Consider the following 22,955-nt stretch of genomic DNA (forward strand, 5'->3'; position numbering starts at 1 on the left):
GAAGGAGGTAGAGGAGGAAAGGAGGAGGTAGTGGAGGAAAGAAGGAGGTAGAGGAGGAGAGGAAGAAGTAGTGGAGGAAAGGAGGAGGTAGAGGAGGAAAGGAGGAGGTAGGAGGTGGTGGTGGAGGAAAGAAGGAGGTAGAGGAGGAAAGGAGGAGGTAGTGGAGGAAAGAAGGAGGTAGAGGAGGAAAGGAGGAGGTAGTGGAGGAAAGGAGGAGGTACAGGAGGAAAGGAGGAGGTAGGAGGTGGTGGTGGAGGAAAGGCAGAGGTAGAGGAGGAAAGGAGGAGGTAGTGGAGGAAAGAAGGAGGTAGAGGAGGAAAGGAGGAGGTAGTGGAGGAAAGAAGGAGGTAGAGGAGGAAAGGAGGAGGTAGTGGAGGAAAGGAGGAGGTAGTTGAGGAGAGGAAGAAGTAGTGGAGGAGAGGAGGAGGTAGAGGAGGAGAGGAAAAGGTAGTAGAAGAAAGGAGTAAACTCCTGATCTAACAATAACTCCCAGACAGTAATAAGTAATGAAACATTCCTGTATCCCTGGAATATTAACAGGTATGAAGTAATCAATGACCATTATCGAACTCTATTGGTGTTCAGCAGGAATTGCAACAACATCGATAGAATTTCTCTCCAACAATCTTTATTATCGTCCTCATTATCATTATTATTATTATTGTTATTATTACATATTAACTTATTTTTGGTTTTTATATGCACTGCTGTATCACCAAGCATATTCTTATTATTTTTACTTACTTATTTTAATTATTATTACTATCGATCCTATTTATTTATTTGTTTTATTTTATTATTAGTTTATATATAGGCTATATTTATATATAGATACTACTGCCGTTTTATATGTTGAATTATTACTATATATTGTTTCTTCTTTTAGTTCTCCTTTTCTGTTTCCCCCTTCTCCTCACATAATGTTTACATGTTTGTCTTTTGTCTGCTTTTGTCAGTCTTAAAAAAAGAGATGGTATCTGTAATGTCATAATTTGCATATTTACAAATGTTTCTGTACCTCGGTCTCCATTGTCAATAAAAAAAAAATGTTCAAACACAGAATTTCTCTCCAACAGAAACATCTAGTGAAGAGCTAATATCTCACCAAGCTAAATACTGGAATAATAAAACTACAGAAAAATCTCAGCAGCTGGCAAAGTAATCGTCGAGTCATTTGTATTATTGATCAACAACTCTATCAACCCCCCGCAGTTTTATTATGCTCTGTTTGTGCTATGGGGCTGCAAAAACAATCTTATTAATCTATCATCAACAAAGTAAGTAGCATGAATAAGAAGAACAAAGCAACATTTTCCTGTGTTGCATCACATCGGCTCAGATCAGCTCAGTTCAGTCTGCTGGCTGCACCGACTCACTAAAGAGGAAAACATCCACTGATATTCAATGTTCTTTATGTAATGGAGGCAATGGTGCGCACTGATCCTCGGCAGAATATTGACAAGTGTAATGTGCAGGCAGGTGAAGCCAATGAAACGTTAAACAGGCGCAATTTTCTCATTAGCTGGAAGAAAGAGGGGTGGAGAGGAGAGGCAGGCTGCTGGGTGCTGAGGGATTTGTTGTGGTGCAGGAAGTCAGAAGCAGTCAGAGCCGGTTTACTTGTTGATGAACAGACACAGAGCCGAACAGTATGTGTGATGTGTGATATACGTTGACATCGCTATCCGTATTTTGGGATTAAAGCTGCCGATAGCCGATACTTTCAGACGATATCTTTGTGACAAAGTGGGTGAGAACTCTCCTCTACTCACCACTTGTCCCTTACACAGTCATCTTATGCAGTACACCAGCTTATTTCTGTATGTGTCCATGTGGTCACTATTGCTTCTGTAACATCGCATCACTTACTATCCCGGGTTTGTTTGTGGTAGCATTCTGTTACAGTTCACATCAAAGCACATGAGTAAGTTAAAGCAAACACACAACCATAAGTTGGTTTAAGTTACCTTTATTATGTTGCAGGTTGGAATATTGTTTAAGTGTTTGTTCCTTTGTTCATACTTACATAGTGTGTTCCTTTGTTCAGACCCACCATGCGGGACTACTGTTTGGGAAGGGGCCCGCCCAGCATTTCCTGATTTTATGGTATTGGTGATGTCATGCTGACATCACTGGGCCAGACCAAGTGGAAGGGTTTTCTTTTTTTTTGTAGGAATGTTTCTTGGGGTTTGTTTAAGGCATTCTAAAAGTAATGTTAAGATTACTTACCTTTAATGAGCCGTTTAGTAGTGTAAATGAGCTTGTATGTGAGTCAAGAACATCGTTTGATGTCCTTGTATTAAGGTTACTGTGTAGGTCAACCTTTGTATGTTATGGTACTGGCTGAATTAGTCTGTGTGTGAACTGAACGCCTATAAATTCAGAAGGGTTTGTGCTCCTGGGGGAGAAGGGAGGCCGTGCTGCCACAAACACGTGCCGTTTGTTTGATTTACTATGATTTAACTTTCAGAGATTATTTTCTTGTATTTTTTTTTGTTATTTAGCCTGAGTTACACGTGTAATGGCGAACACTGTAAATAAATATGCACCTCTGCGAACTCAAGATGTCTGCTGAGTCTGCCTACCTACCACCTTCCTTGCCATCCGAGCTGGACTACTCTACAATCTTTTTATATATATATTTTTTATTTATTTCACAGTTGCCAAAAAAATATACAAAATCAAAGACATGCAATTTTGCCCTCATATCCCTCCCTCTCCCCCTCTACAATCAAAGGTAATGATAATAAAAATAATAAAAATAAATGTACATTTTAACATAATACATAAAAAAAAAAAAAAAAAAAAAAAAAAAAAGAAAAAAGAGTAAGATGAATGCAAATGATATGTTAATACAAATACAAATTTTCAAATTTTGCAAATGTAGTAAATATAATTACAATAACCATAATCATAATAATAACAATAATAATAATAATAATAGGGATGTTTATAAAAGTTTCCTATCACAGCCAAGGGTTCTCTGGCCCTCCCCTGCTCTCTGCAGCAACATTCATGTTAGAGCTATGTCTATTAGACACGGCTCTGATATCATCATTTTTAGTACCAGGAATACCAAGGTCTTATATTATTGATTACATTTTAGAGAAAACTTCCATGCTTGAAAGTATTGGTTTCCATAAATCTTGAAAACTTTGACCCCGTCTATATTTTTCAAAAGTTAACTTCTCCATTGGTAAAAATTCTGATATTTGGGACAGAAATGTCTTAAAGATTGGAGGAGAGTCATCCTTCCAGAATAAGAGTATACATTTCTACATTTACTCTACAATCTTTAACCCCTTGTACCCCGACTTTAGCTGACTTTACCCTTAAATTTCCCCTTAAGTAGCTTCAAAGTTAGACACTTTTTTTTTTCCTAACTGTACAACAAAGCTACATCCATATTCTGTATCTGCTGTTCCAACGCTTTCTTGAAGCTCTAGCTGCTTATATTGAATTAAATATTCAAAGACGCCAAAGATGTTTTTATGGCTGCACCGTCATCAAATGGAAAAAATCTGCATCATTATATACACATTTCCCTGTATGTAGCGTGACATATTTGATGTCTTTGAAAAACATGTTATCTTGACTCAAATTTAAAATACATTTCTGTGGGTTTGAACAAAGCTTGGCTGTGCAACCTGCGTTTGTAATGATGGAGCCAGTGGCGGGGGCGGCAGGGAAGAACAGGTTAAAGTCACAGGGAGAGAAAGGCAGTTTTATTAGATGGGATGGGCGGTTGGGACGGTTTATCCTGGGGTTTTCAGTGAGGGATTTGTTACTGTCTGCAAAATCCAATATGGCATTATCATAACTTATCAAGCACCTTCACTCAAATGACAAGCTCGCTCAGTAAAAGAAACAAATTGAAGAAAAGGCTGGGAACATACATTTTTATTTTTTAACAACAAAAAAAAAACACCAACAAGGAAGAGGGATGACACTGTAATTTACCTGGAAAGCCTCTTTCATTCAAAAACAATGTAAATCCGCAGTTCGGAAAGCACAATTACTTTTGAATGTATGCAAACATTTGCTTTGAGTCAGAATATAAATTGTACACAAACAAGTGTGAGGATCTGAAGTGTTTCCCCTCTTACACACACACACACACACACACACACACACACACACACACACGCACACACACACTTGCTTTGAATTGTTTACCCATGAAAACACTCCTCCCATAAAAGTGATGAAGATGCGTTCAACATAAAAGGGAATAGATGATTGTATATTCGCAGCAAACACACACATAAGATGCAATCAGCCTGCCTTTCTCTCTGTATCTCTCTCTCTCTCTCTGCACACACACACACACACACACACACACACAACACACGCCTCTCCCAGCACCCAGAGGTGGAGGTGAAAAGTACTGTCAAAAGCCTCAGTTTGCACTTCAAAGGGGCATGTGGGTGGAAGACAGCTGCCTGCAGTGAGTGCAGCAGAGTAATGAAAGGAGCGACTGCTTGAGGTTAACTTCCAGTGAAACGTCCTCAGCTTCCCACAAAGACGTGATGAAGTGTGATGGCTGTTTAGCAACAGGCCGGCAGCTGGAGGACTCGGCCGGGCCGGGCCGGGCCGGGCCGGGCCGGGCCGGGCGCCGGGCAGAACGATCCCACAGATATGGTCAATATAGTATGTTTTTTAACCTTTATTTATTGGCCCAGGGAGGGATGGATGGACTCAAAGTCAAAGCAACGCTCTGCTTGACATTTATGCAGTGACACACGTTCCCACAGTATAGTGAAACATCTTTTCTAAGTTTGGACTGGTTTCTGAGCTTGTGTGGTTTTTTATTATTTTCATGATTGTATAATATTGATGTTTTTATTAGTTGTTTTTTATTGTAAAAATGGGATATTAGCAGCATATACATGTCACTCCCTTTTCCTGCCTGCCTCCTAGCCTAGACCTCAGGACCGCAATGGAAATAAGTCATGTGACTTTATTGCGATATCCTGATGAATTTTAGTACTGTATGTACATTTGTATATTGTATTTTCATTTATCGAATAAAGTCAATCAATCAATCAATCACCTGGCAGCTGCCCAGGAAATTCTACCTTATTGATGTTAAATCTATTTAATTTATCGGATTGTAAATTTGGCTATTGCTTGTGTCTGTATATGTAGTATGTGATGTAGTAAAAACATATGGATTCACTCACAATGTGCATCTAGAAGTGAGAGTATTTGTTGTGTTCTTTTATCTTTCTATTTTACTTGATTTGTTTCTTTTAATGCAATGCTTTTTGCTTGTTCTTTTATATGAATTTTATCTTTTTATCTGTCTTTTATCTGCCTTCTATCTGCCGTCTTTTATCTGCCTTCTATTGATGTAAAGCAGCTGCATGTTGTGTATGAAAGGTGCTATACAAATAAAGATTATTATTATTATGTACGGTACATGATGGTATGTAAAGCCCTTTGAGACTCGACTGTGATAAAGGCTAAACAAGACTGGACTAGATTAAAGAGAGATTTTGGTGTCGCTGGTGTCCCTAACCCTCCAATCTTGGTGATTTTCATGTTTTACCTTATTTGAAGTATTTCATGCTCTGCTTCGGGTTGAGAAAACTCTACCGCCTTTTAAAACCCTTTGAATAAACTCTACAATGCAGTTTACGTTAGTTTTACTGTTTTCATTGCTTATTTTATATTCTATTTGTCCCCGCTGAATCTTATCACTTTTCTTGCTGCAACGACCAACTTTCCACACAGGGACCAGGAAACTTTAATCTTTTCTTCTCTTATTGAGCTGCTGGGGGTTCAGCTCCTTGCTCCAGGGCAGTTGCTGAAGGAAGGGAAAGTGTTACTCATTTTCACAGCTGGTCTGAGGATTCGAAGCGACAACTCTCCGGTCACAAGCCTGTTTGCTACAATCTCCAGGCTACCACTCATTGAGAATACACTGAACTTGGTTATAAAATACCATTAAATATTCCCTCTAAATGAGATGTGAGAGACATATTAAAGCAACAATCCTCAGCATGTCCTCAAAATGTCTGTTTAGCTTCTCTCTGTTGCTGACTATGTTAGGTGGAAGAAGTACTCAGATCGTTTACTTAAGTAAAAGTAGAAATACCACAGTATAAAAATACTCTGTTACAAGTAAAAGTCCTGCATTCAAAATGTTACTTATTAAAAGTACAAAAGTATTAGCATCAAAATGTACTTAAAGCAACAAAAGTAAAAGTACTCATTATGCAGAATGGCCCATTTCAGAATAATACAGTATATATTATATTATTGAATTATAATTATTGATGCATTAATGTGTAAGCATCACTTTAATGTTGCAGCTGGAAAAGGTGGGGCTGATTTCCACTCATTTATATACTGCTGGGTAGCTTACAGTAATCTATAATAATACATCACAATTTATTAGTTGATTATATTTTGTATTAATAATCTGAATCTGCAAAGTAACTAGTAACTTAAGTTATCAAATAAAGGTAGTGGAGTAAAAAGTACAATATTTCCCTCTGAAATGTAGTGGAGTAGAAGTATAAAGTAGTATAAAATGGTAATACTCAAGTAAAGTACAAGTACCTCAAAATTGTACTTCAGTACAGTATTCGAGTAAATGTACTTAGTTACTTTCCACCTCTGTATAACACAATAGTGATTCAACCACACCCACTTCATGAAATTCTTTAAGTCTTTCTCATTTCTGTTCTAAGGTCTTTCCAGGAAAAAAAACACTGGGAGTTGGGCGTTTCTTGAGTGCGAGGAGTGTGTTACTCATTCACTCCCCCCATCCAGATGTTCCCAGTTGGTCCAGGGATTCAAACCTTTCAGTCTCAAGGCAGCCACTCCAACCTCCAGACTGCCACCGTCCTGTCTCACTATAGGAATGTAGGGATGGATTCTGAGAGGTGTGACCAGATTTATGTTGGGACTTGACTGGGCAAACTGGAAGATCAGCTTGAGACAGTCAGTCACCTATAAAGTAATTTATAACGTCACTTTATTGTAGAGAAACCTTGCTTGACTGGTAGCTTTGTGCACATAAACACTGACATGCACAGACGGACCTTGTCAGGACAAAGTGATCATGTTGTTGTCTACAGAGGGCTTTCAGGTGATGTAACACCCCTCTGGCGGCCATATTGGATTACTGTATCTCTTGGTTGTGAACAGATACCCAGCTAGCAAAATTTGTTTCCCATAATGTTCTGGTAATGTTAGTTGAAACAGCAACTTTTCGCCTTATTAGGTAGATAGCCTAACTGGGTTAGCCATGTGTTAGCATTGGTGGCATGCTTGAACATTAAAGAGTTAAATAGCCTAACTGGTAGGTAGATAGTCTTGGGGCCTTGTGTTAGCATTAGCTTGGTGGCATGCTTGAACACTGGTGAGTTAGAACTTGTTTGGTAGTATGACATAGAGTATACACAAACTAAGTTTTTGGGAGAAATACTGATGTAGCCTTGTGTTAGCATTATTCCTGTAGCATTCTTGCACATTAGCATAGGCTTTTGTTAGAATGTGTTTGCACATTAGTTGGGATGGGGTAATCATGTGACTTAGTTAAACAATTAGAGTGGCTGGACAGCTGAGTAGTTCCTGGCATTCAGACGAACCTGCCAAGCCAGCAGGGCCAACGAGAGTTAGCTTAGCCTAAGCACATACAATGTGGATATGTGGACTGCTGAGCTGGTCGAGCTTGGGGAAGTGTAAAGGGCAGGTGTAGTGTGTGCCTTTATAATATGCACTTCCCCTTTAAAATGGGGAAGTTCTGGAAGTAGTGCTGCTGGTAACAAAGGTTAGCAAAGGTGGGTCTCAGCAGACTTGGGTCTGCAGTCTTTTGTCTTGCTGCCTTCAGCCTCTTCTGAAATAATATCTGTTTCCTTGCTGTGACTAACAGCCACATACCAAGAATCAAGAACACTATCCCTTCGATATCCTCCATTGTTGCTGTGTGTGTCGCGTTGAAGATGGCGTCGCGGCGTCGCTATGATGACCATTTGGGGGGGGGGGGGCACATTGAGGGGGTACTATCTGCAGTGGAAAACCAAGTGGTACTACCAAAAGCAAGTAGAGTCTAGTCGAGTCGAGTTGATTTGAGCCGGTACCATGCGGTGGAAAAGCGCCATTACATTCACCCTCCCTGAAAGCTAGAGTAAATATGTTGCTGTCTAGATTTATGAATGTACAGCTTGATGTTTTCTATGGTACTCATTTACATGGTAGCACATCACTCTGTTAACCTGAATTGGGCCTTTGTATGCATGCTCACCTTGGATTATGGCACTAAGGATAGATACACTGTGTATTAATAAAAGTTGACTACATATTTGGCAGTAACTTTAAGAAGCCACACTTCTACAACCTCTTCATACAGGTAAGGCAATAGAACTGATAATTCTCTTCCCATTCTCTGTCATTCAGCTGAGTTAGTATTACTATGAGTTTCCTAAGCAAAAACAGTATCAATGCATTTTGTTTTAAGAGGTTCAGAAGACGTAGCTCTTTTCTTCACATCTCTTGCCCCATTGTGCTTATAGAAACAGTGAGGATCTGTGAGAAAACACACAGACAGCCAAACCTTTAGGTAAAACACTCCACTACCCTCCGACACACTCAGAAAACCCCCACACATTTGAGAGAGAGAGAGAGAGAGAGAGAGAGAGAGAGAGAGAGACATTCATATTGTAAACAAGAGCTAAACTCTAACTGCCTTCAAAACCGCTCCTCTTCCTGGAATACAGCAAAGCCTGATAACCCCTCCCTCTTCTTCCTGGTCTCAAACATAGCCAGTTCCATTCTGACCAGATATTTCCTGTTCCCTCCCCTTTCACAGACCTGCCAGTATAAAGATGGGTGGAAACAACATGTTGTGAAGTGCAAGAGCGGACAAGCCCATTCACTGCAGATCAGCAAATGAACATTAAGACGAGGAACAGATTTTTGGTTTGGATCGGAGCACAACTTCTATCTGTTGAGAGTAAGTGAAACTATCTGACATTCACTGTTACTGAGAAGTGAAATGGCGCAGCAAGGAATTCAGCTGGACGGAGCAAAATTCTGCTGTTCGATCTGTCTGGATCTACTGAAGGATCCGGTGACTATTCCCTGTGGGCACAGCTACTGCATGAGCTGTATTAAAAGCTGCTGGGATAAAGAGGATCAGACAGTCCACAGCTGCCCCCAGTGCAGACAGACCTTCACACCAAGGCCTGTCCTGGGGAAAAATACCATGTTAGCAGAGTTACTGGAGGAACTGAAGAAGACAGGACTCCAAGCTGCTCCTCCTCATCGCTGCTATGCCGAACCTGGAGATGTGGCCTGTGATGTCTGCACTGGGAGAAAGCTGAAAGCCCTCAAGTCCTGCCTGGTGTGTCCGGCCTCTTACTGTGAGCAGCACCTCCAGCCTCACTATGATGAACCTCCATTAAAGAAACACAAGCTGGTCAAAGCCACCATGAAGCTTCAGGAGAACATCTGCTCTCGTCATGACGAGGTGATGAAGATTTTCTGCCGTACTGATCAGCAGTGTATCTGTTGTTTCTGCTCAGTGGATGAACATAAAGGCCACGACACAGTCTCAGCTGCAGCAGAAAGAACTGAGAGGCAGAAAGAGCTCGGGGTGAGTCGGCAAAAAATCCAGCAGAGAATCCAGAACAGAGAGAAAGATGTGAAGATGCTTCAACATGAGGTGGAGGCTATCAATCTCTCTGCTGATAAAGCGGTGGAGGACAGTGAAAAGAACTTTACTGAGCTGGTCCATTTCATTGAGAAAAGAAGCTCTGATGTGAAGGAGCAGATCAGATCCCAGCAGAAAGCGGAAGCGAGTCGGGCCGAAGAACTTCAGGAGAAGCTGAAGCAGGAGATTGCTGAGCTGAGGAGGAAAGACGCTGAGCTGGAGCAGCTCTCACACACAGAGGATCACACCCATTTTCTACACAATTACCCCTCGCTGTCACGTCTCAGTGAATCTACAGACTCACCCAGCACCAACATCCGTCCTCTGCACTACTTTGAGGATGTGACTGCAGCTGTGTCAGAGGCCAGAGATAAACTACAAGGCATTCTTACAGAGGAATGGCCTAAGATCTCATGGACAGTGACTGACGTGGATGTTTTACTGTCACATCCAGAACCCAAAACCAGAGCTGAATTCTTACAATATTCACGTCAAATCACACTGGATCCAAACACAGCACACACATATCTGTCATTATCTGAGGGGAACAGAAAAGCAACACGTGTGGGAAAAGGTCTGTTTTATTCTAGTCACCCAGACAGATTCACTGAAAGGCGTCAGGTCCTGTGCAGAGAGGGTCTGACTGGACGTTGTTACTGGGAGGTGGAGTCGAGTGGGGGGGGAGTTTCAATAGCAGTCGCATATAAGGACATTAGCAGAAGAGGGAATGGATGTGGATTTGGATGCAATGTCAAGTCTTGGGCATTAGATTATTACAAAAATAGTTATCAATTCATACATAAAGATATCACAACTCCCATCCCAGGCCCTCTGTCCTCCAGAGTAGGAGTGTACCTGGATCACAGAGCAGGTATTCTGTCTTTCTACAGCGTCTCTGAAACCATGACTCTCCTCCACAGAGTCCAGACCACATTCACTCAGCCTCTCTATGCTGGATTTTGGTTTTGTTGTCCTAGAGACACTGTTGAGTTGTGTAAGCTCAAGTAGACAGGAGTCAGTGGACCCATCAACGTGCTGCATGTGCTGGCAGTGCAGCAGGTTGCCTTGAAGTTAATGGTTGTGTTATCCGACCCTTCCGACCCAAATGGAAGGAACAGAAACGTAACCGGTGTAGCTGAGCCGTTAGGGTTTCAATTTAGACAATATATTGTTATTAACAAACATGTATAACAACATTAACACAGTTGTTCATCTGCATCTGACATTAACTGTAATGTTATTCATGTTGAATTCATTCATCACTGTTGTGTGGTCTGTTGTTGCATATTTGTATTTTTGCTGTAATATTTTCTGCTTCTATTCCACTGCATGGGACAGCACTAGAAGTCTTCCCTTTATTAATATAGCCTAGCTGAAATTGTTGTGTTGATTTTGTTCCTGGCACTTTGTAAATCAATAGGGAGAGCATTCATGCATTTCTAAATGTACAATTAGCTAGACATGGTTAATTTCTCTGCTGTTTTTGACTGAGAACTATTCATTTCATCAATCCATCTGCTTGTTTTTCATTTTAGATGTCAGCTTGTTAGCTAGCTAACCAGCTAACCATCACTGTCTTGTTGTTGATCAGCAGTGCTGATTAGCACACTAGCTACTAGTAGCAGCTCTGTTTTATGTGCAGCACACTGTATTTGCCTTGTGTATGAAATGTGCTATATAAATAAAGTTTGCCTTGCCTTTAGGAAGTGAAAGGGTATTTTCACTGTCTTCATTTCTGTATTTTTAACCTGAACTTATTGTATTTATGTTGATAGAATTCATATATCTCCTTTTTGCAGGAGCAGTGCTCATACAGTATAGGCTATTGGTGCTCATCTGTGTATTCCATAACTTACTTAAGATTTTTTTTAAGTCTTAGGGAAATGTTATTCTGCTGACACATGGCTCTCTCCATAACCAGTCCCTCAGAATGGGAATAAATGTCCAAAAAATCGTATGTACAGAGAATGAAATGCTGAAACTATTTCCCTCTACAGAAGAATTGACCCTTGCAATTTGCAAGTATTGCAGTATTAAATAATGTGCTTTCGATATGTTTTAGATTAATTGTGCAGCCCATGGTCATATCTGCTATAACACTTTACCTGAAACACAAAAATTGTAGGCTAAGAACCACAACGACAACGACTATTTTGATGGTGTAACAACTGGATAAATTACTTGTTAAACCACTATCACTTCAACCTGAGTACAATAAATATGTAGGAATTTGTTTCCTAATGGTTCAACTTGGCTGTCTGTGCTGTTTTTGACTGATAATTTCATCACTCATGTGATTTTGCTTAGATAATGTCAGCTTGTTAGCTAGCTAACTATAGCATCTGGTCAGCTAACCATCACTGTCTTGTTGTTAACACATCTGATTAGCACACTAGCTAATGTATCTAGCAGCAGCTAGCGTTAGCATGTTCACATTAACATCAGTGTGTTTGCTGGCTAGTTAGCTAGCTAACCGTTTGTTCAGGTTAACTGAGCTGACTCTTCTCAAGCTACAACTCTTCATGTTTTGGAGTAGAGACTAGGGCTAAAGACAAGACAGTTTACTGTGTCACAGTAACCTACATTTGGAAACAAATCCACATTATCACACTGTAACAGTATAGCCTATAGATATACAGTATGTTCTAAGTAAAAGTGAATATATTCACTTTTACTTAAAACGTTACTGAATGGATCTACAGCCACACCACAACAAGCTTTTTCTTTTTCGAGCCTGGCTATTAGACATTACCTGACTACAGCCAACTCTCTAATCCTCCATGATGGAGACACACCTGGTTGATAGGAGATTTGTGACACACAATGGCAAAGCCTTAACACAATATATAGGAATAGATTAAAAAAAATATATTTTGTGATCAAGAATCTCTTTTTCAATGGACTTCTGACAAAAACAGCAGCAAGGCAAACATACAAATTGCAGACCAACAACAGAATGCATGAAGTTACAATCAAAATTATACAAGAGGGAACTAAGTAAAATTTTCTATAGCCTATAAGCGCCCCAAAAAGCACTAGTCCAATATTGAATATATTTTGAATATTTAAATCTTGACTAAACAATTAAAAGAAAGACTGCTCCTCACTGAGTCCACCATAAGATCCTTCATTAAACTTCCACTCTTTCAGTTCTTTCAGCTGTAAATCATTTTGCAGTGAGTTCCATGTACCAAGTGCTTTCCACTGATCTGATGAAACCTGCCTTTTACGGCTGATATAAAATATGTATGACACAGAAGAGAAATGTTCTGCACTCTGTTCAGGCTGTTATTTCATTTGTCTCAGATGTGAAAGGTGTCGCTGCACAGGAGCAGCTGCCTTGCCTCTGTCGGTCCTGTCTTTCATTGGAGGGATAAGAATAGCATCGTTTAGATCAAGGTGAGATGGGAGATTTGGAAAAATGAAGGCAGAGAAAGAGTACCTGTAACAAAGAGATCAATGTTTCTGCAAGGAGAAAAGTTTTAGAAACAGTGTAACGGTTGCTGAGACTGAAATAGAAGGTGATTGAAGATGCAGTAAAGTGCAGTGGATGTCAGTCTGGATCCTACACTTTCTTTAACTATGAATTTGCACAACCTGCACTGTCTTTAAAAGTTAATTTTTCTGTTCTTTATGTTCTGTTATGATTATTATTGGCTTGTTTTTGTCTCTATTGTCTATAAATAAAAGTATATAAACACCCCAAGTTGTAGTCTTTGGATAATGAGATTTGAAATGTTGTGTGTTATGTTAAAACAAACATACTTTTAAGTCTATGATTCTGCTTCAGATTCAGGTATGAGTATTTTTGTCATGATGTGGACTCTATTTCTCATGTCTATCTTAAAGGTGATATGTGTAGCATTTTTAAACATCAATATATCACTGTCAAATTAATTGTGATACGTTGGTATAATTACTATAAACAAATGAGAGCATGGTGGAGATGATTGGTCGCTTCTATCTCACATATTGTTAGTTATAGTATTTCTCCAAATTAAGACTACATTTCCCATAACCCCCCCCAGTCAGCAACCCAGCAGATTTACTTCCAAATCCGACCAGGTCAGGTGGAGAAACAATGGAGAATACAGAGTAGAGGCTGACAGGCTTCTCACTGATGGATTTGTTTACGATAATATATTAAAGTCTTAAAATTAATGGTAGTCTTAAAATTAATTAATTAATGTCTGTAGCAGAATTTTCTAACTATCAAACTCTTTGACAAGGCTTTCTGACAGCCGAACAGTCCGCAGGGCAATCAGTTCCACAACAGGGGATGAGATGAGGGTAGGAATATGCAATCAATGCTTTAATTATGCTCTTGCACCATTTATGCTGTTTTGCAAAAAACTATGACTTGTACCAACAAATTAGATTTGCAGCAAAATTATTAAGACATCATCTGAAACATGGAGTTCCAGCCTTGTACTGTAAATTGCTTCTGCAGTAACTCTGGATTCAGCTGGATGGATGTGTTGCAGATTGATTGATTACAGATTTACTGTAGAATTGATCAATGCTACACTGGCTGTCTATGGGAAGAGCTGAACCTGAACTGATTCTAACGAGGCACTGATCAGATTACACAGAAGTACGCATGATTATGTTTTATTTTTATTATTAGTAGTAGTAATAGTAGTGGTAATGGTAGAAGCAGTAGTAATGGTAGTAATAACAGTAGTAATAGCAGCAGCAGTAGTGGGCTAATAGTTGTAGTAGTAGTAGTAGTAGTAGTAGTAGCAGTAGTATTAGTTGTAGCAGCAGTAGTAGCAGTAGTAGTCATAGTAGTAGTAGTAGTAGTAGTGGTAGTAGTAGTAGTAGTAGTAGTGGTAGTAGTAGTAGTAGTAGTATTATAGTAGTGGTAGCACTAGTAGAAGCAGGACAGTGACTATTTGCAATATTTTAGAATATTTTTTGATTTTTTCTTTAATGAAAATGGTCAAATTTAAAGCAGCTTCCATCTAAAAACTATCAGTGTCAGTATCGGCCTTCAGAACCTGCTGCAGTATCCTCCAGCTCCCAGAGCGTCTGGCAGCCTGACGAGCCGCTGGGTCTGCTGGGTCCGCTGGGTCTGCAGGGCGAGCGGCGAGCGGCGAGCGGCGAGCAGTGAGCTCTACGTTACAGCAGGAGAGACGAGACGAGACGAGACGAGACGAGCAGGCAGCAGTCTCACAGCACAGGAGCAACCTCCGTCTGATCAATGTGCCTCTGAGCTGAGGGAAACTCTGAAAAGAATGAGTCATTCAGCTCCGAGACACCGGAGAGGGAGGGAGGGAGGGGGAGGGAGGGGGAGAGGAAAGAGAAGGGAGTGGTGAGGGATAGATTCCATGTGTTTTAATCACTTCTGTGTGTTTTGAAATTTGTATTTGGCTGGAGTTCAAAAAATATCACATACTTTGTATCAAGATGCTTTTGGAAGCCATTGTTTTATTCAGAGTATTCAAATTGCTATACTTTCTAACAGATCAGATTTCTATAAATAGATAGATAGATAGATAGATAGATAGATAGATAGATAGATAGATAGATAGATAGATAGATAGATAGATAGATAGACAGATAGATAGATAGATAGATCATTAACAGAAAAAAATCTTCACCTCTTTTTGGTTTCACTCTATTCCTTTCTCCACAGTCAGAGTGGATTTCCTACAGTAACCATGTTTCCCACCTTAGGGGGCAGAGTTGAGCTGCTGTCCTGCTGGGTCCAACACACACACACACACACACACACACACACACACACACACACACTGAGCTACATCACACACAGAGAGCCACATCACACAGACCTACCAGAAGTCTGAACTGTGTTAGGATTAGACGGAAAGTAGGGCATGATGGGCAGGTTTTAGCTCAGACTGGAGAGAAGAAGGAGGGAACCTGCACACTGCTAAACATCAGAAAGACAAAAAAAGAGGCAGAAAAGTGTTTTCAGTGCATTAATATCCCATGCTGTGCTCCAAAAATGTGCAAAAAGCAGCAGACAAATGAATCAATATGACATCTGGCATAGATGGACATTACTTTTGCTTGTAATTGTTTTTAATCCATTTGCTGTTTTAACCCATTTATTGTTTTAATCAATGTATTTTATGTAAAGCACTTTGAGTTGCATTCTATGTATGAATGGTGCTTTAAAAATAAATGTATAAAGCATCCTATAAAGGATAGAAATCAATACATAAGTAATTTCATCTTATAAAATATTGTCGTTGTCAAGTGAAAACCTCACAACTCCAATTCATGGTCATCAAGCTAAAAACAAGGCTTTTTTTTAGTTCCTGAAAAGTTGACATTCTGGAGATACAAGGATTTTACCCGGCAACAGTGATATATCACTTCTACAGACATTTTCATCTGAAGACACGATCAAGTGTCTCATCAGGTTTAAAGGTCTCATATTCTCCACTGTCCAGAGTTTTATTTTGTGTCTTGAGGTCCATTCAAAGCTGTGTGTGTGGTGTCATGAACCAAAAACACTCTCAATCCATTTCTCCACGTTCATTTTCCAGCATCTCTCTGAGCCTTACCAAGAACAGGCCGTTTCTGTCTCCGTGTCTTTAAGGCTCATTAATATTAACGACCCCTCCGTACCGATCGGCTAACCGTTTCAAGAGTGAAACGTGAGACTCCGCGGCCCGGCGGCTACAGGTAGGGAAAACTCTCCGGTAATAAACAATGACAACCGCTCAACCGCTTTGAAAAAAAACACTTTGTTAGTCTATTATTTCTTACAAAAATGATAATGAGCGAACCTTTGTGACGCCACAAAGTTACGGAAGTCCAAACGGCTCGTTTAGAGGCTCGCTGCACTAATATGGATTGTGTGGATTTAGTTTTGATACTTTCACCATGTTTAGATAGACCATCCAACTCCTTTATCATCACAGAGGAGAGGGGAGTCCTGCTTTACACCATATGAGACCTTTAAGACAATAACAAATTTAAGATAATGCATTCAGATTCCAGCAAATGCAGTGAGAACTTTAGTCTGGAACAAACTGAAAAGTGAACAGTATTACAGTGTTTTGTGTTGTACAGCAGATTAATATTATTTTGTCTTCCTTTGAGGATCAAAATGGAAATAAAGAAATGTTTCGTAACACTGTCTTGTGCCATCATCTGGGATCAAATATGAACTGATTTATATTTGTATAATTTTCAATCCTATTTTCCTTTCTCAGTCAGTATGGACTGTACGATGTTAGCTGTTAATATGTCTCTGCAAGCCTAATTCTTGTCCATTTATTGTGCTTGATGAATAAAGTGATTTCTATTCTGACCTCATAACATCTTGTTTAGTGTGGATTTCTAGCAGATTTCACTGTGATGGAGCACAGAGTAGAACTTTAATGAGCTGCACTCCTCCTTCACTCTTGGTTCCAGGCAGTTTGATGTTCTTTGTACAGATCTGACACATTCAGCAGCATCTCTTAATTCACAGAGTTTCTCAGCTCTCCAGTCTTATCTGTAGTTTTTTCTCATGAAATATTAAACATCTACATTTTTACATTTTAGTCATTCAGGCTGTGGCTGTTATTCTGAAAGACTTACAATGAATAAGCTTCAGTTCCTTGATCACCAACATTACAAGCACCAATAAAAACTCAACATGGGGATTATTAAAGCAGTGATTCTCAACCTTTTTCATATCAAGGACCCCTAATTTAGTCCACATTAGGGCCACAAACCCCCCTTTGATGAGATTTTGTCTCTCAGACCCAATCTGAGAATATTTTTTATTGTTGGATATGATTTTGTCCAAACTTCCAAGACCACCTGTAGAGAGATAACAGTGAAACTACAGTATGACCAAAATAGTAATTTTTATACATTCTCTAAAAGTTTAACAATTCATCAATTTGCCTGGGACCCCCTGGAGCCCCCTCAAGGACCCCTGGTGGTCCCTGGACCCCACGTTGAGAACCACTGTATTAAAGGATTGTTAGGCTGTGATCACACCTAAAGCTGGTTTTATTTTGGTCTGAACCATAGAAGAAAAGTCGATTTTGTATTTGCATTTTTGTATTTGGTTCTTTTAGGTTCACAATGACCAATTAAAAGAGAACCAGGGCTTGTAAACAAAAGTCACATGACTCACAAGTAGCTTGTTTATTGGACAGAGTTTTGGAAACGTGTCAAAACTAAATCTGATCTGAATCCTGTAACTTTATCTCAGCATGATGGACTTGTCTGTCTCTTCTTCTCTGGTGTTCACACCAGTCAAGAACACACAAAGAAGTAGCTGAATATGAGCATCAGTGCTGGCTATTAGACACCAACATCTGTCTCCTTCTACCCATAATCCCTTGCGTTTTGAGGTGGTTTCCAGTGGTGGAAAGTAACTAAGTACATTTACATTTACTCTCAAGTACTGTACTTAAGTACAATTTTGAGGTACCTGTACTTTACTTGAGTATTTCCATTTTATGTTACTTTGTACTTATACTCCACTACATTTTAGAGGGAAATATTGTACTTTTTACTCCATTACATTTATTTCACAGCTATAGTTACTAGTTACTTTTCAGATCAATATTTTATATTTCAAACATTTGATCATCTTTATAAAATAACTATAAAATAGCATTGTTATAGATTAGACTACCCAAAAGTATAGCTAAATTGTTAAGATTAGCTTCACGTTGACAACTTTAAAATGCTGCTTACATGTACATGTATGTCAATAAATCAGTATTAATATTCCAATAATTTATGAAAAATATAACTCTCTAAATGGGGACAGTTTGCATAATGAGTATGTTTACTTTGATATTCTAAGTACATTTTGCTGCCAATACTTATGTACTTTTACTTAAGTAAGATTTTGAATGCAGGACTTTTACTTGTAATGGAGTATCTTTACATTGTTGTATTGCTACTTTTACTGAAGTAAAAGATCTCAGTACTTCTTCCACCACTGGTGGTTTCCTGTAGTTTGTTGGATTAACAAACTGCACCACAGTTCTCCTGTTAGAGGACTGAGACTCTCGGTGCCGTTGTTTGGTGCCACCGGAGGTCAAAGGTCATCGTTCTCACCTGGACAAACGAACTGAACCGAGGGAGGAAACACTGCTGTGTGTGAACGCAGCCTTTAAGTTTTAGTCTGGAAACAAAGGTCGAACAGGAACACTGGAGACAGAGTCGTGTCGTGACGCTCCTCCCAGCATCGGCCCGTTCGATTCGTTGACATTCTGGGAGCGCGGCAGACATTTTGACAGACCGTCGATTCCATGGATTCTCCTCCGGCTGCTTTCTAAAGACGCGGCTCCGCAGGATTTTCAGATATTCGGCCCACATTTTGGATTTGGGTGGGGGTGTGTGTGTGTGTGTGTGTGTGGAGGGGGTGGAGGGGTGGGGGGGGTTGGTAGGGGGGGAATCAATGTTTTATTTTTTTTTGCTTTTGAATTCTTTGTCACTGCAGACGTTCCTCATTTGCGTCGCCGGCTGCAGCTCAGGCTGAGGAGGGCTTTGATTTCTCTTCCCTGAGCTAGTTGACATTTATTTCACAAACACTTGACATTTGGAAATGGGCTCCCTATGCGATCGGTATGTGTGTGTGTGTGTGTGTGTGTATGTGTGTGTGTGGACTTGTACAGCACAGCCCCCCCCCCCCCCCCCCACCCTTCTGTGCCATTAGCAGCCATTGTACATAGCAGCTGGATTTGTTGGACCGTCTGGTGGCTTTCAATTAGGCTGCAAAAAAAAAGTCTGTCTTAGTTCAGCTGGAAATAGACGATGAAAGCAAACCGTCGCCTTCTGTCTGCCAATAAATCAATATCTTCTGATCAGTTTCACCCAGAGTGTAACACCCGTCACAGACTTTTTTTGCCCTGCAATTTTGATGATTTTTCTTTTCTTTCTTACTTCTTTCTTCTTACTTGAATTGAAAGTTAACAAGGTCATGCATGTGTTACATATATATATATTCATGTTGATATGACCGTTGCACCCTTGATACCCCATTGTGTCATCTCAGAAATATACATGGGTGTCAATAAAAAAATGTGCTTCTTTATTCTTGGAAAATTTACAGTTTGTGTTTTTCATTTTTTTTTTACTGAGGAATTAAGCATCGGGGCTGTGAAGAAACCTCAACTGTTTTTCTATGAGTCAGCAGCAGGCAGCAATATTAGTGTGTGTGTGTGTGTGTGTGTGTGTGTGTGTGTGTGTGTGTGTGTGTCAGTACAAGACTGCAGTTCATCCTTCACTCATGCAGCCAAACCTTCATTTGTTTTGTTCCTGCAGCAGCACTTCAGACAGCTTTGAAATGAAAGCGGTTGTTTATGTGAAAGCAAAACTCACTAACGAATATAGTTTCATCATCTTGTCAGCCGAGGACTTAAAGTCACCGACTACACATCACAACGTCCCGACATGTGCTCTGACCTGGTGCCAGCAGCCAGTCTGTAAGAACAGCTGTCACACTAAATATCTTATTGTGGAATGAAAGTGCAAAAGTTCAGCGTCAAGAGTGACAAATTAATTATATTTTCATTTAAGTTTTTTCCTGGAAATACCCTGTCTTCATAAAACTTACTCTGATGGTTTTCAATTAGGCTGCAAAAAAAAAGAAAGAAAGAAAGAGTCTGTTCTAGTTCAGCCGGAAATACGATGAAAGCAAACAGTCTGATCGGGTCGCCTTCTGTCTGCCAATAAATCAATATATTCTGAGTTTTTGATCTTCATAAAGATTTATGTCATCCTAAAAACGTCCGGTAAACTCTATTCTGCAAATAAAAAGGTGGTAGACTGAGTTTAGGTTGGTCTACCTGTCTCTCAGTGCCTCTGCTGGTGCTGCCAGGCCCGGCGTGAGGGGCGGGCCAGACCGGGACAGGCCCGGCGTCAGGGGCGGGTCAGACCGGGACAGGCCAGATGTCAGGGGCGGTTCAGACCGGGACAGGCCTGGCATCAGGGGCGGGTCAGACCAGGACAGGCCCGTCCAATGTACGTCTTTGCCCGCCCCAAAATAAAATGTGTTTTATTTAAAATCTTGCAGGAGTGATTTTTTAATGCTATGATATGATATTTAAATGCTAAGTCCAATCCAAAAATAATGACATTGTTAAACTAAATCAACTACAAGTCATACAGCCTATTTGTGATTGATGTAAATTTAGACTTCAATCACTTTCGAGTTTTCAGTCAGAGTTTGGTAAACTGTGTTGAGTGATACCGCCACTGCCCGGCCACAGCTAAAAGTTTGTGAGTACTAGTAGCCTATAGAGTCTGTAATTTAAACTTTTTTTATTCAAAATAGACATCAGGAATTGATTAGCAAAAAAAAAATAAGACTAAATCAAGCAGTGCTGCAGCTTTATTAGGATCAACAGGGAGCGGCATGCAGAGGGAACAGACTAATGTTCATGTTCATTTTGTGTCTCGGTGCTGGAGGTGAGTTCATGGTGTCGGAGCTCTGTGTGATGAGTCTGTTTCCCCTCAGGTCAGAGTGTAGAGCCTGAGCCATGCTGCTGTTCCTGCTGTTTATTTGTCTAACAGCAGTGTGCACACAGTGCTGCTGCACATGCCCCCCCCCCCACATGTAAATCAAATGCCCCCTCTATTGATTTGCCCTGTGAGTGCTGCGGTTTGTTTTATATATCATGTTTACATGTGTCCTAAAAAAAAAAGAATTGTTTTTTTTGTACTTTTTGTATAAACATTGTCACATTCTGGTCAACAAATCAAAAGACTCCTATACATCTATAACATAATAATAATGATAATAATAATATTCATAATAAATACATAAAATAAAAATAAATAAATGAATAAAACAAACAGATCAAATGTATATTCCTACATTAATAACCATAATCTCATCTAATTTACAAGCAACAGATTAATTCTCAGACATATAAAGAATGTGTAGTTGTGCTGTGTATGTGAGTATGTGCTTTACTTCAAGATCTGTCCACATTAACACATAATGTATTCCAAGTAGTCTCCCCACTTCGCCACATATTTCTCAGTCCTGTCAAAAAAATGAATTGTTGACATTTGCTGATGATGTGATAATAATGTATACTGGAAATAGACAGTGAGATACAGTGAGTTATTAGTCAGTGTAAGTCAGGTGGGCAGATGAAGACGATGTTGTGCCGTCTGCGCTCCTGGACACAGACAGAGGCTGTTAGAGGAAATTAACAGTGGGTGAGGTGTTACCATGTTAACACGCGTGTTGTCATTTACACTCAGCCTCAAACACACAGAGCCTCTCGTCTCCACTGGCTCAGGGAAACCTGCCTGTGACACGCTGAGCTCGGCATTTGAAGGGTTTCTATTCCAAAATCCTATAGACACTGGAAACCATTTTAAGGATGAATGTTTTTTTTTAAAATATAGATGATTTGAACCTTGAAAATGAGGGAAAAAGTGGAATAGTGGAAATTTGTGGGAAATAGTCCTTAAATAGGTACAAACTTAAAATGTTTACCCATCATAATTTTTACTTTCATGCCAGCTTCACTTTCATGTCACTGTTTTCAAACGGTGGATGCCTCATCTTTGCTTTTACAGACAATTTTCAACCAGATTTTCATGTTAGATTAACATGTTTTTGCCATTTTAGATCAGTGGGGTCCGGGGAACACTAGGGGGTCCGTGAGCGGGTTCCAGGGGGTCCCCAGCAAATGATGATGAATTGTTAAACTTGCCTATTACTTCATTTACAAGAAGTTAAAACAATTAGAGAATGTAGAATGTAGTTCACTGTTATCTCTCTACCTACAATACAGATAGTCCTGGGATTATGGACAAAATCATATCTGACAATAACAATATTCTCAGATTTGGGTCCGAGAGACAAAATCTCATCAAACGGGGATCTGTGGCTCTAATGTGGACTAAATTAGGGTCCTTGAAATGAAAAAGGTTGAGAATCACTGTTTTAGATGACTCCATTATCCAGACTGACTCACAATGAGTGAGCAGGTAGAAGTTCAGCATCTTGCTCAAACACACTGGCTGTTGCGGGGATCAAACCTGTGACCTTTGGGGTTTACAGGACAGTCTCTCTAATAACTAAACACAGGTTCCCAAGCTTTATAGGCCAGAGATCCTCATACTGATGTCAGAACAGAGATGATGTGCAGATTAGACATCAAACCAAGAGAATGAGCAGCGTTTCCCTCTCTGGGAGACAGAAATACTCAGCGGCTGTTGGCAGGCAGCACTGTGGCTTCTGTTCAGTCGCACAAGTCGCTCAAAGTGGGTTTTGTTTTTCCGTTTCAAAACTTTTTCCATTTCAAAAAGTGCACCAGCGCTGTCTAGGTTCCCAGGTGGAGGG

At 40.0% G+C, this 22,955-nt stretch overlaps 1 protein-coding gene across 1 annotated transcript; it reads left to right on the forward strand.

The window, feature by feature from the left end:
* The first annotated feature begins 8,926 nt into the window (after nucleotides 1–8,926).
* LOC139652271 (tripartite motif-containing protein 16-like) lies at nucleotides 8,927–11,881 on the forward strand. The gene has a single exon (XM_071529285.1). The coding sequence runs from the start codon at nucleotides 9,005–9,007 to the stop codon at nucleotides 10,667–10,669; it is 1,665 nt and encodes a 554-aa protein (XP_071385386.1). The 5' UTR covers nucleotides 8,927–9,004; the 3' UTR covers nucleotides 10,670–11,881.
* Nucleotides 11,882–22,955: the final 11,074 nt, after the last annotated feature.

The sequence above is a fragment of the Centroberyx affinis genome, unplaced genomic scaffold (assembly GCF_046629955.1).
Source record: "Centroberyx affinis isolate AG114_WGS23_722 - 3 ecotype Tasmania unplaced genomic scaffold, CSIRO-AGI_Caff_v1 ptg001776l_1, whole genome shotgun sequence".
In the NCBI taxonomy this organism is placed as follows: Eukaryota; Metazoa; Chordata; class Actinopteri; order Beryciformes; family Berycidae; genus Centroberyx; species Centroberyx affinis.

Coding starts and splice junctions, on each gene's coding strand:
- LOC139652271 (XM_071529285.1), top strand. CDS start 9,005: ATGGCGCAGCAAGGAATTCAGCTGGACGGAGCAAAATTCTGCTGTTCG.